This window comes from Rosa chinensis, chromosome 7, assembly GCF_002994745.2.
Source record: "Rosa chinensis cultivar Old Blush chromosome 7, RchiOBHm-V2, whole genome shotgun sequence".
Lineage (NCBI taxonomy): Eukaryota > Viridiplantae > Streptophyta > Magnoliopsida > Rosales > Rosaceae > Rosa > Rosa chinensis.
Genome location: NC_037094.1, coordinates 24140 through 37948, shown reverse-complemented (window position 1 = coordinate 37948; position 13809 = coordinate 24140). Strand labels below are relative to the sequence as shown.

The 13809-nt window shown below is 37.7% G+C and overlaps 1 protein-coding gene across 1 annotated transcript; it reads left to right on the top strand.

Moving 5' to 3' along the window:
- Nucleotides 1-5555: 5555 nt before the first annotated feature.
- On the top strand, nucleotides 5556-13736 carry LOC112176121. Its single transcript, XM_024313944.2, has 7 exons — nucleotides 5556-6010; nucleotides 6892-7103; nucleotides 7500-8190; nucleotides 8946-9312; nucleotides 9520-9614; nucleotides 12272-12466; nucleotides 12902-13736. The coding sequence occupies exons 1-7, from the start codon at nucleotides 5819-5821 to the stop codon at nucleotides 13496-13498; spliced, it is 2349 nt and encodes a 782-aa protein (XP_024169712.1). The 5' UTR covers nucleotides 5556-5818; the 3' UTR covers nucleotides 13499-13736.
- The last annotated feature ends 73 nt before the right edge of the window (nucleotides 13737-13809 follow it).

Genomic DNA, 13809 nt, shown 5'->3' with positions numbered 1-13809 from the left:
AAAATAATAATTTCTATACATGACTCATCATTTAATACAAAAGTAAATTCAAAATAATCTGATTTGGAATTTTCTTAAACTAAATTAATTGAATATTATGATATAGTTATTATTCAATTTTCTAACCCAAAACCCTTGAAATCATTATTTTAGCAAATACAAAGGGATTCCAACAACAAATCAAGATCGAGAACCAACCCTCTGGTTAATTTTGGTGGAGGAGAGTCCTACTCATAAGCGAGCAATATCATATGATTTTGATTTATTCTTCTTCTCGTGGTTGAAGATAGAGATAAAAAGTAGATTAATAGATTGTTGATGTTCAAGGGTGTTTTGGTAAAAATAAAGCGGTTTACTTAGCTTTTCAAATATTCTAAAAAGTAAATTAGAGGTGTACTAAGTATAAGAGGTCCAAATAGTAAATTTGGAGGTCCAACTAGAACCACTCATTCGCAATTAACCTCAATACCAACAATATGAGCATTTTTTATTTTTACGGGTCAACTGATCGTTGGTATTAATGAAACCAATCAAAATTAGATTGTTATTAATGAAACCAATCAAAATTAGAATGATGTAAATACTAAGATAAGTAGATACTAGGCCTACACTGTTACATGGCTACTCTTTAAAGAAATAATGCCCCAAAAGTCTATATCAAAACAAAGCATCTTGCTTTCAAAGAAAAATATTGTCTATTAGCCACTCAAGCCGAGCACGCAATTGTTATTGTGATATTGTATCCGTACTTATCAAACTCTGTGGCCATGGCCCAATAGGCTTTTTTGCAATCTCATATTTTTTAGATTCTTCAAACTTTTTATTCGCACAAGGAAGACGAACACAACGATTAGACTTTGAAATTATAGGCCCAAAAGACTTTTTTGTCTTTGTTTCATTATCTGTTTCACCTTTGTTGTTGCCTCAAAGGATAAAGATAATGTCGGTAACTTTTTCTTGAAGAGAGTTGGGTGTCAATCCATTAAAAATAAAGGTAGGTAATAATACAAGGGAGAAGAAAACACTATACCCCCGGTATGGTGGTATGTGAAGCTAGAGCCAGAGATGGTTCAAAATCTAAGGAACCAACCGCTTTGACTTCTTAGCATATGTGATCAATGGTGCCGGCACATGACGCTTAACACCATTAACCGGAGTAGAGTCACAAATAGCCATGCGCACAGGAATGGTAGACCGAATGTTCCACACAGGAATGGAACAGATACAGGCCAACTTAATGTCAGATAGGCTGTTGAAAAGGGATAGAACAAGTAGAGATTTTTTCCATATAACAAGGGACCACCATTTACAATATGATCCCTTGACTGAGAATTTGAGGACGAAACGATCATCTGTTTGGTGCCAGTGAAAATGTTGCTTTTGATTCAGATGTTTATTAGCAAACGATGATAAATAATATAGAGTCTTTCTAAATGTACGCATCAAATTTTTATTTAGACCCAACATATCAATTTTTGCATGAAAAGACAGTTTGACAAGACCCACCCCGAATTCCACCCTGGAATCTGAAGTGGCCCTGCGGGACCCACCTTTAAAGGAGATTTACCAAAATTTCGGCATAACCTCCCTTAAAAATGGATAACCCAAAATCCTGCGGAAAACCAAAATTCACTTCTAATCATCCAACCATAACTCCTGGAGCCACCCTGCTCCTAAATTCAACCAAACCCATCTCAAAGTCAATAACATCAGACATAATCTCCAAAAGGTAAAAGTTACTACAATCACCAAAGTTAGGTCATCGACCTCAAATATAATTCATACAAGTTTAGGTCACATATCCCTTAGTAATCAGAGCATTCTAGGAATATAAATAGACAAGGAGTGCAGTAGGTTAAACAGGTAACCTACAGAAGGTGATGGCGGAAGCAGGTGCGGTCACTATGGCTCACACTCGTACACCGAGCAACAATTCTGCAATCTGGGCAATTGAAACCGAAGGGCCCAGGGAAAAGTATACAAAAACGTTAGCGTGAGTGGACAAAAATAAATAATTGAAAGAAAAAGGGTTTTATACTTTTCCACATTTATATCCATAAAACTCCCGATGCATGCAATAAATAAGAAAACCTGACTAGCCCCGCGAGTCAAGAACAACAACAAAGAATATGGGGAAAAATGGGTTCACCATACGGGAATGGAGCCCCTCAGGCTCAACCTACCCTCAACTGCCACTCACACATAGATTGTGCGAGGAGGAGAACTAATAACCTCAACTACCACTCACACATAGATTGTGCGAGGAGGAGAATATCACCTCGACTACCACCCACGTGAGGAGGAGAAAGCTACCTCAACTGCCACTCACAAACACAAAGTAAGTGAGGAGGAGACCTGAGCACATGACCCGCGTATGGTGAGGAAGAAGATCGTCGAAAGCCAATAAATCTGTATAGTTTCCCCACATATCTCACGAAATAAGAATCCAAGTGTATAAAGACGTGACCCCGCACACCAAGATCATCTCAAGTTCCAATAAGTAGGGTATAAAGAAGTATAAAGTTTTGCTTCCTCGAATTCTTATTTCGTAAATCTCATAAAAAGCTCAAAGAGCTGATTATAAATATAAAATCAATAGTATAAATTTCCAAATCCGCATAAATCAAAATCCTCAAATCGAGCATAACGAATCTTAATTCAAAAGTTCAAACCAATAAAACATTCAATAATCCAAACCAAAATAAAATGCTCGATAATTAAGTTGATAAATCAATAACTTAAAACTTGCGGAATTTAATTTGCATGCATCAATTAAAATCAAAGGTCCACTCACAATATGCGGTCAATCCTGACGTCGCTCGTGATTCTCCTCGTATGGAGACTCCTCTCGTCCTGTACGAATAACAATCATAATTACATATAATTCACAGGACGGAACTTTAACTTTACGATACATATAATTGGAAATTCAAAACATCCCCCTTCCTAACATCCGACTCCTCAACCCTCTACAACATCCATCCTTAATACTCCAACCATATTCATTCATCGATAAATAAATTCTAGAGTGAATTCGAAAGAATTCCGGCGATCGAATTCACATAAATCGTTAATTAATCAATTAAACTCAATTCGTAATTCCTCCAATTTCCACCAAACTTCATACATTACATTCTACAATCGTTATAGGGTATATGGGATTAAAACTGCAATTAAAACACAGCTCTACGCACCACCACGCGCTACCTATAGTGGCGGCGCGTGGTCAACCACTTCCTCCGATGACCACCAAATTCCGGCACTAGCTTCTACACAACAGGCCCAACAATTTTCCCAACTACAACATCATCCAATTTTACCTCGAAGTGGTCGAATCAAGCCGGTGAAAGAAAGCCCCGAAACTTCAAGAACCCTAGAAATGAAAAAATTGTCAATTCGACCTCTACAATGAAAATTGGAATGAACTACCTTAGGGGAAATAATCTCCATCAAAAACCAAACCTTCGATGTGAATCTGGTGGCCGGAGGTGGCCGGAATGGCCGGAAATCGGCAAAATCCCAAAACTGCAACCTGAGCAAACCTTGCTTCGATCCGGACTTTCACGGCCAAAACTCCAAAATCCTAGGTCACTAGTGTCAAGAGCGGGTTGAGGCGCCCCTGTGGTGACCGGTTGCACGCCGAATGGTGGCCGGAAAGTGAAGAATCGAAGGGAAAGAGGAGAACCCGAAGGGAAAGGGAGAAGAATCGAGGGAGAGGAGAGAGAAAGAGGGGTGGGTTTCCGGTTTTGGAAACCTACCCGGGTAACTTTCCATATATATTCAAATTTTACCATGAACAGTAATTTTCGTAATTCACTCATAACTTTTGCATACGAACTCCGATTTTTACGTACCACATATGCACGCGCTCGGTTTAACGCCCTCTACAACTTTCATGAAGGAAATTTTCTCAAATTATTAACTCACAAAAAGTCAATTTTTAACCACCCCCTAAACGTTAAAATTATAACCGCGAACGGTAACCATAAGGAATTTCATGCAACTCAGTAAAAAGGGTATCTCAGATATGGGGTGTAACACAGTTATATCCTTGTATGAAATGACAGTAATGGTCACGGTCGGTAAATAAAGATAATAACAAAATAAACCATAAAGTATGAAACTCTTTTTTGTATTTGTACCCAGCAGTTCACTGTGTTCACGTTGTTATGTTGTTTCTTTCAGCAAAACCTTAAACCCAAATTTCACTTTTCTTTATCATTGCTTCAAGGGTTTAATACACATGATATAGACAAAGTTGTGACTGCAATTTTGATTTTGGAGGCATCAAATAAGGTTTGTTGATTTTGTTTATCATAGAACCGGAATAAATAAAAAAATTTGCTGCAGTTTATTGCACTTCAATCGGTCAATAAACACCGAAAATAATTAGAATATTCAGTAGTTTACCACCGAATGAAATAGGTACGTTCGGCAGCAGGGCCGGCCCTGAGGGCTGCTACCTGAGCAGCCGCCTCAGGCCACCGGTCTCCGGCGGGCCTCCACCAATTTTTTTTTTTTTAATTTTACATATATATCTGTTGTATAATTATATATTTTACTTTTGCCCATATCAAGCAAGGGGGCTGCGCTGGTGCAGCGGTGATAGAGTTTTGCTTAATTAATTTAGACAGCACCAAGGTTCGAGTCGTAGCAGCCTTTTTTGTTTGTTTTTTTTTTTCCTTAATTAATTTCTTTGTAATTAAATGTTTTTTGTTCATTCTTTTTCCAGCTTCTATGGAAAGAATATTTTGAAATTGAATACTAATGTATTTGCCCTTTGTTTTTCATTGGTTTCTTTTGTAATATTTAAATATGTTTTGTTCTTTTTTATTTTTTCAACTTCTAAGAGAAAAATTATTTTAGAATTGAACACCTTATTATTTTTATTTTTTTATTTTTTGCAATACTATTAATGTAGGGATTCAATTTATATATATATATATATATTTGTTTGATTATATGATTTTTTTATATGAGGCCACATTTTAATTATTCGCCTCAGACCTCCAAAATGTCAGGACCGGCACTGTTCGGCAGTCAACCACTGAAAATTGCTATACTATTCGAACGACAACCACCGAATTTTACTGCTCTGTTCGGGCCATAAACATCGAATATTGGTAGAATTTCGGCAGACAACCACCGAATGTTACTTCTTGGCGCAACACTCATTGATGCGGAACGCATCCTAAGTAACTCAACCAAGGGAGATAATTGGGGTTTTGGTGAGTGTGGATTTTGCCGGGTGTGAGTTTTGGGCGTGAGATTTGTTGGGTGTGAGTTTTGGTGGGTTTAATTAATAATAAGGGTAATATTGGAAAAATTGCAGGGTGTAATTAGAAATTCTGTCATTTTGTTGGGTGTAAAAAACTTATTGGGTCTACATAGAAATTTGCTGGATACATTTAGAAAGATCCATAATATACATGTATATATTTTGTAATATTATACGTATCGAGTATTTTACTGAAGAGTATTGTTGAATAAAATATCTGGATCATAGAATATATAGTTAATTGTGATACGTGACCGTACCACGACTCCATAATATCGTCCCCAGTCATTAGTCCAGCATTAGATCATGTCTGAGTCATAGTAAATAGGAAGCTTCGGCAGCAGCACCGCGTATGAGATTTGGAAGAATTGCTCCGCGTATGCGTATGAGATTCTGACGTCATGGATCGGCAAGGTTCTTCATCCTCTCCTCTCCTGAGTCTCCTCTCAAGTCTCAAGTCTCAAGTCTCAACTCATATGATATGATAGAAAGACTCAAGATTGGAATTTGAAATTCTAAATTCTCAGAAGAAGAAGGGAAATGTTGCTGTCGTTAAGTATTGGTTTTGTGTTTGGGGCGCTGGCGATTTTGGCCGTGGAAGCCCTGCTACTCTACTTTATCATCAACAGATTACAACACAAAACCAAGAAGCACCAAGAAGCCCTACGAAAATCTCAAGAAATCCAATCCGAGTCAGACCTCCAGCTTCGCCAATCCCTAGAATTCAAGCAGGTAGACTTTCCATCTCTGATTTACAATTATCCTCCCTCGAATTTTATTTTCCTGCTTTCAAAGCTGATCAATAATTACCAATTTCAATTCACTCAACTCTGGGCAATTGCTGCATTCCGAAAAAAAAGAAAAAAAAAAAGAAAAAAAGAAGAAGTTAAATTGATGTTATGGATTCCCAGAAAACCATTCATGTTAAGGAATACTAATATATGGAGCGAATGCTCTGCCGGGTAGATGACAGGCAATATTTCACCACTTATAAATCAACATGAGGTATATTTCAAAAATTATGAGGCGTTTTTTAACTTTAGAAACGTATATTATCGAATTTTGAATTCTAAACATCTAGAAATACAAATGTGACCAATCGTTAAGTTATGCAACAGAACATTTTCTACTCTGTTCTACATTATTATTGAAAGTCAGAAACTAGAGGCTTCCATATGAAACTTTGTTGTGCCCTTGGCTTTTTTCCATTTAGCATGATCCATTAGAGACACATATCAAAGCATTGTCTGAGGTCACACATTTTCCTTTGGTGGCTTATCACCGCGTATTTGGCATTCATGTTGGTACTTCCATATAGCTTGGATAGATGCTTTTATCCAAAATTTAGGCCTATCACCGCGTATATGGCATTGATGTTGCTACTTCCATACTTGTAAACTAGTTGAAATACTTGGCAAAAAGAATTAATTGAACTAGTTTTACACATCATTAAGTGCATATGTTTATCCAACTTGTTCTTTCCCCACCCCTCTTTTAGGGAGCTAATCACTAGTCACTCATTTCATACTTCATCGTGGTTTATGCTGGTTAAACTATTTTCATGGTTTATATTTTATTGTTCTTAAGCTTTCCCCGTCTTTATTGTGTCTTAGGGAGTAGTTTGGGTTCTAGAACCAGAAAAAGTTCCAAAAAGTGAGCAAAAGAGAAAGAAGGAATTCTACGAGGTTTCTCCTATTAAAAAACATGCAAAAATCAAGAACCAACTACTCATTCTTACAGAATCAGATGGTTCCCAGACAGCCATTCAATTAAAGAGCTGCACTATTGAAGCGGTTTCTTCTACAAGTCTTGCTTCGAGAAAATGGTAACAAAGCCTTGGCCACACATCCTTCTATTGGCTATTTTGGGAGTTATTATTCTATTTGACACTGTATTTACTCATTAACTGCTTATTCCCTTGCTACATGAATTTGTTTACTTCCAATAAATTTGAATAAGATGAAGGGTATGAACATATAAAAAAAATAAAACAACTGAATTTTCCTTTTAGGTTTTCCACTTTCAATAGCAATCTAGGAAGGGTTTCTGTTTGATTGTCATTCTACAAAATTATTTTTGGGAAATTTTTCCATTACCCTAAGGTATTAATTTCCAGTTTTTGTTTTTCTTCTACAATACAAGGTGCCATAATCCCTCTTATTATGGGTACTGCTGCATTCTGACTCGGGTTAATAGAAATATATTTTCTTTCTGTTCTTAGGGCCAAAAGGTTCCCGTTGAAATTGGAAAACAAGACCGCCATAATCTACAAGGGAAGTAAAATCTTTTATATTTATCTTGAAACTTCATGGGAGAAGGAATCATGGTGTAAAGCTCTTCGTTCAGCATCATGTGATGACAAAGAAAAACTTGACCAGTTTGCCAAGTTGCAGAAAGAATTTCAATGTTACTTGACATTGTTAAAAGCTGGATACCCCTCATTCATGAAATATTCTGGAGTGTTATCTGCTCCTGAGCCTGCAGATGGGGAAAATAGAATTGATGGTTCTTCCTCGAAGGTTCGTCTGTTCTTGAAAAAAATCACAAAGAAGTATTCTAAGGTTGGCCCAGATAACAAGCTGAGCTGGACTTCATCCTTAGGCCGGGAAGAAAGAAAGATATATGAGAAATTTCGACCATGTCAGGATTCTGTTTCTGCGACTAGCTTGGGAGATGGTCCACCAGTGAAGAGAGCTCAAAGTTTTACTGAAGGGAATTTGGCTATCCCACCATCATCAACCTTAACTCATTCGGGTAGCCAAAGTCATATCTCTGTTGTCTCCGATGCGGATGCTGATGAAAAGTTTAGTAGTGATGAGGGAACGCTTTGTTTGAATTTGTTGTTATCAAGGTTGTTCTTTGACGCCAAAAGTAGCGTGGAGATGAAAAGATCCATACAAGCTCAGATTCAGGTCTACTATATTTCAATGACATTTAGTTAGTCATGTAACCGGACATGAATTCATCTTCTCATATTTGCACACAGACTTACATCATACATGCACCAGACTTACATCATACATGCACAGACTTATGCACCTTTACACACACACATGAATGCAGGCGAACATACATATGCACTGTACCTCGTTTTATTATTAAGAGAATTATTTTGATTATTGTATTTGTTGGCTTTATATCAACAAAAAATGTGACCCTTCTGTTAAGGGGTGTGAATCATCTCCTGAAATTCCCGCATCATAATATTGATAACCACTCCAAGAGATTGACCTATCAATGAGTACACACAGATGCGCACATTCACATTCATTGTGTGCTCTCTATTGTTAGTTTGCAGTACTTGGTGTTCTTGTTGTTTAACAGATGACACTTGAGGATGAGCATACCCAAATTTCAGACCTAATATCTAGGTTACATTCACTTTTTAATTAGTAAAGCACCTGCATTTATTAGGGGCTGTTTCATGTAACTGGACCTCCATTTATCAAATGGACTATTTGATCAAGGGCATATGGGCATCCTAAGTATGGATTTCATCAATGAGGAACATTTCTTCACAGGCTAGGACTATATAACTCTATTGCGCATGTACAAATAGTGGGCATTATTTTGTGTATTTTCACAAATTCTCTTTTTATAGTTTTATTATTCGTTTGTACAGCCAGATGTAAGTTTTATGTATTTGTCTGACTTTCCCTTTTGACAGAGGACATTGTCCAATATGAGGACCCCAAGTTACATTGGTGATGTGATCTGTACAGACCTTAATATTGGGAATCTCCCACCTTATATACATGGCATGAGAGTTGTCCCAATGGACATGAGTGATGTGTGGGCTTTGGAAGTTGACATTGGATATTATGGTGGTGCGGTGTTAGACGTTGAAACAAGATTGGAAGTTCGTGAATTAGACTTCCCTAAAGGCATTGGGGATTCAGGTTCCGAATCAGGCTCTGTTAGGGATATGTCAACTGATCTTTTTGAAGAATTTGAGTATTTTGGAAAGCATTTAAATCTTGGTGAAGGCGCAGTTGATGCAGTAGAGCCTAAGGAGGAGTGTGGTCCAAAACCTGGTTAGCATGTAGAACCCAATTGATCTTTCCTGTGCATTCTGCCATCTTTCACATATACCTTTTGAACTTTTGATTTTAGGCCATATGTATGCACTTGATAGGAGATTGCAGTTCTGGTGATTTTGGATATGAATTAATGTTTTTGCGTTAAACGTTCAACAACTGTTAATGATATATGATGGCAGTTTCAACTGTGTTTCATTGCAGATGGATCAAAACTCTCTACGAGCAGTATGTCTGCATCAAGTAATGGATCCAGGTGGAAATCGCTTCTAAATTCTATAGCCAAACAAGTTTCACAGGTTTGTGGATGGGTGTCTGCACGTGTGCTTGTTTCTAATGTCATATGCATTTTTGTTCTTTTTTTGCTTTTTTACTCGATTTCCAAGCATACCATGACTACTGGTGATTTTCTGTATTTCCATCAAGATGTGTCTTTTGGCTGTTAGGTTTTTGTTTTGAACAACATTGTTGTAGAGTTGCACTTCATTTTTTTTTTTTTTTTTTTTTTTTTTCTGTTTAAATTAGGTTTTAACATATATTCAATTCGTAGTTTTTCATAGTTTAGTTAGAGGGTGAAGAATGAACGAGCTGCTCAATGAGTTGGAGGTCAGGAGGTTAACTTAGTTGAAAATTGTGGAAGAGGTGATTAGCTCCTCTGGAAAGTAGTGGTCTAGTTGTGGCCTTTAAGGTGGACGGGTTAGAGTAGTGCTCCACTAGCGAGGAAAAGCTATTTGGCTAGAAAAGCCTCTTGAGAAGAAGGAAATTAGAAGTGCAGTTGTTGAATGTAGGAATGATAAGTCCCTTTGTTCGGATGTTTTATTGTTGGGCAGTTTTTCTGGATTATTTGGATGTGGTCAAGGAGGACTTGCTGAATATTTGCGAAAATTATTTATCAATTGGATTGTCAATACTCAGAGGTTTGTTTCGTGATGTCTAAATAGATGCATTGTCAAAACAACTTCCAGAGCAGAAGGAGCCTTTGTTAAGAATAAAAAAGCTTGTGGCCGCATTGATTGGGCTTTTCTAGAACATGGTAGGGTTGTGACTTGTGACCCAGGAATGAAGGACCCTTCATAAACTGGGAAATAGTTCAGAGGCTTAAACGGGGGGGGGGGGGGGGGGGGGGGGGGACACTAAACATGGTTGACAATGGTTGAAGAGGGTTTCCCTTGACCAGTGTCTGGTTTACTGTTATGAGAAGCAAACATGGACTTCTTTCCATGGTTGGGACTCCAGAGGGTGGATGCTGTACCTTTTTATGCCATGCAAATATATTCTCATGGTTATCCTTGCTTTGCTCCTCTAGTCCTCTATCCAAATTCAACTGGGGAGTAGGACTTTTTTTTTTTTTTGCATGGATTCTTGAGCTTGTCAGTTCTTTTCAGCTGTTATTTCCTTCTCTGTACATACTCCCAAATTTTTATGTGGTCATAGCTTCTTTAGTTTTACTCTCATTCATAGAAATTATCTTGGAACTAACTCTTAGGAGGAATTTAAGTCATATTTCTTTGTGTTTTATTGTCCTGATAGGAGATTTTGGGTGTCCAGGCTTATGGTGGATTTTCTCAACTCTGTTTCATTGTTGTTAGAATCCAAACCTTCCTACCTTTGGTCCTTATAATTAATTTGGAGAGTTCAGGTCCATACCTAATTTATAGCTTCTTTCTTGGTCAGTGGCCTTACCTTATAACTGATACTTGTCATATGGTTCAAAAGGAAAGGGCTTACACCTCTATGTCTCCTAACTGGTGTGCCATGAACTAGATCAGAATCATTCTCAACAAGTCCATAAGAAGTAATCCCCTTTTTTTCATCGGGGTGCTGTGCAAAGCAGAAAAGGAACCACTTGACCATACATATCTTATCTTTGACATGGCTAGGTCACAACTCTTAGCCTGAGAAGTTGATTTGGGCTTTTGGTATGTTGTAGGTAGTTCCAAGAGATTGTTACTACTTTTTTAGCAAGCATCCTTAGGGGTGGGGAGGTAAAGCGAGAGCTACAAGTCTGTGAAACGGTGCCGTGCTTCCAGTTCTTGGGTGGTTTTCCTGGAGAGGAATAGAAAACTCTCGAGGATAATTTTTTTTTTTCCTTGTCCGGAACAGATTTCTTGCCTCTCTTGGGCATCTGTGTCCAAAATTTTCAAGGATATTGTACTAAGTCAGATTGGTCTGACCTTTTAGCTTAACTGGAACTGTTAGCTTTGTTTGGTTTTAGGGTTTTGTGGGACTTCTATTGAACCCTCAGGTGTTTTTCTCTTGATGGACTTCTTGTCCACCTTGTTTTGTATAGACATACTAGTCGAGCTAATGTTTTTTCCCATATTTTGTAGATCGACTATTAAACCATGTAGTAAATGATCATGCTGTATGAAGTAAAGCAAAGTATTTAGGAAACGAGCTTCAGCATAGTAATTTTGAATACTGAGTTACCCTTTCTGTAGAGGCAGTTGCCCAGTGTTTGTGATAATCAACTAGAATACTGATAATAAATTATTAAACTTATTTGAGTTCATGTTTGTGTTATCCGGACCTCTCTCTCTCTCTCACACACACACACACACACACTGACATTCCCTTATTTATGTGTGCACTCAAAGTTGAAAAGTTTTTGCTTAATAGAACATATGCAGTTCACTGACTGATTAAATCTTATTAAAGGTGCCTTTCTCTCTCTCTCTGTCTCTTTCACACACACACACACACACACACACACACACACACACTAACAGAGCATACATTCCCTTATCAAACTTGAAAAGTTTTTCATTAACAGAACTTATGCAGTTCACTGACTGATTAAATCTAATAGGTGCTTCTCTCTCTCTCTCTCTCACACACACACACACACACCAACAGAACATACATTCCCTTATTTATGGTGTGCATTCAAACTTGAAAAGTTTTTCATTAATAATAGAACTTATGCAGTTCACTGACTGATTAAATCTAATTAAAGGTGCCTCTATCTTTGGCAATAAGGATAACTTCCCTTCGAGGAATATTGCGGTTACATATCAAGCCACCTCCTTCAGATCGCTTGTGGTTTGCCTTTACATCCATGCCTGATATAGATTTCAACCTGGACTCATCAGTGGGAGATCACAAGATTACTAGTGGCCGCATAGCTTTGTTTCTGATCAGTCGGCTTAAGGTACAGAAATTTTCTTCCATCTTCACTAGTTCTCCTTTTATTAATTTCTTGAACATGCTTATAATTTATAAAGGAACTCGTACACAAGGGATGAATTTATTTGGCCAATATAAACCCATAAATTATTGTTGCTTTCTGAAAGATCTGCCGACTAGTTGTGTCTAGGTTACTCAGGTTACCTTGACAGTAGCCTTTATACAATAAAGTTTATGATTTTTTTCCCTCCTTTGTTTGTTTTAAGGATTGTTTTAACCGAGGCAAGCTACCATTCCTTTCAATTTGCTGAAACTGCTCCTTCAATTTTTCAATTGATCTTGGACTGTGATCACATATAATAGCGTCTATCTGCATGATGCTATGCTTGAATTTTTGTTGAAAAAATGAAGTAACTTGTATTGCTAGGGCTTCTGCTGAATCTTCATTTCACTGGTACAGGCAGCAATCCGTGAAACCCTAGTGCAACCAAACTTTGAAAGTGTGTGCATACCGTGGATGCTAGCAGAAAAGGATGACTGGGTACCGCGGAAGATTGCTCCTTTCATATGGGTTAACCAAGAATCCGCAAATGATTCTCCTACAAATATATGTGAAGTACCATCAGAGGAAAAGTGCAGGACAGAATCTGGTGGGGGAACCTCTGGTGATCATTCACAGGGCAAGAATCAAAAACTGAAAAAAGCCGAATCTGTTGAAAAAACAATTCCAGAATCCACAAATGATCTGTCAACTGGGAGTAGTGATGGGACTAGTCGAGAACTAAGAACCCCATTATTGGTGAATGGTGAAGCACAAGAAACGTGCAAAAAGAAGCTAGATGATATATCAGAATGCCAATCTCCGTTGAGGTCTATAATTCCGTTTGATAAACAGAGTAGTCATAACAGTGAAGAGGATGAATCAAAGCCAAAGAGGATGGGGCGAAGAGCAAGAATGCTTGATCTGGGGAAGAAGATGGGGGAGAAATTAGAAGAAAAGAGGCGTACATTTGAAGAGAAGAGTAGGAACATCGTTGAGAAAATGCGAGGACCATGAAACAGTCAGAAGAAGAGGCACAGTTGATGAGTAATATGTACATCATTTGGTTGTCTAAATCCCTTTATCGGATCCTTGATTGCTGAACAAGGGCTGTTTGTACTTGTACATGTGAAAGTTTTATCCGATTCAGACGTAGTTTTAGTGGTTTACAGCAATGACATATAAAATAATTTACCTCGTGCACTATTGAATTACATCAATATGAATATCAGTATACATGCATTCATCGATCGAACCCCTAAAGCTGCTCGTAATAGGCAGTGTCTTTCGGAAACCTTCGGAATTGGAATAGATTTCTAAAGTTTTGG

Bases quoted from the DNA above. Each gene is read 5' to 3' on its own strand.
- LOC112176121 (XM_024313944.2), top strand. From the start codon at position 5,819: ATGTTGCTGTCGTTAAGTATTGGTTTTGTGTTTGGGGCGCTGGCGATT. The intron at 7,104-7,499 runs GTAACAAAGCCT...TTCTGTTCTTAG, and splicing joins AGTCTTGCTTCGAGAAAATG to GGCCAAAAGGTTCCCGTTGA. The intron at 9,313-9,519 runs GTTAGCATGTAG...GTTTCATTGCAG, and splicing joins GGAGTGTGGTCCAAAACCTG to ATGGATCAAAACTCTCTACG.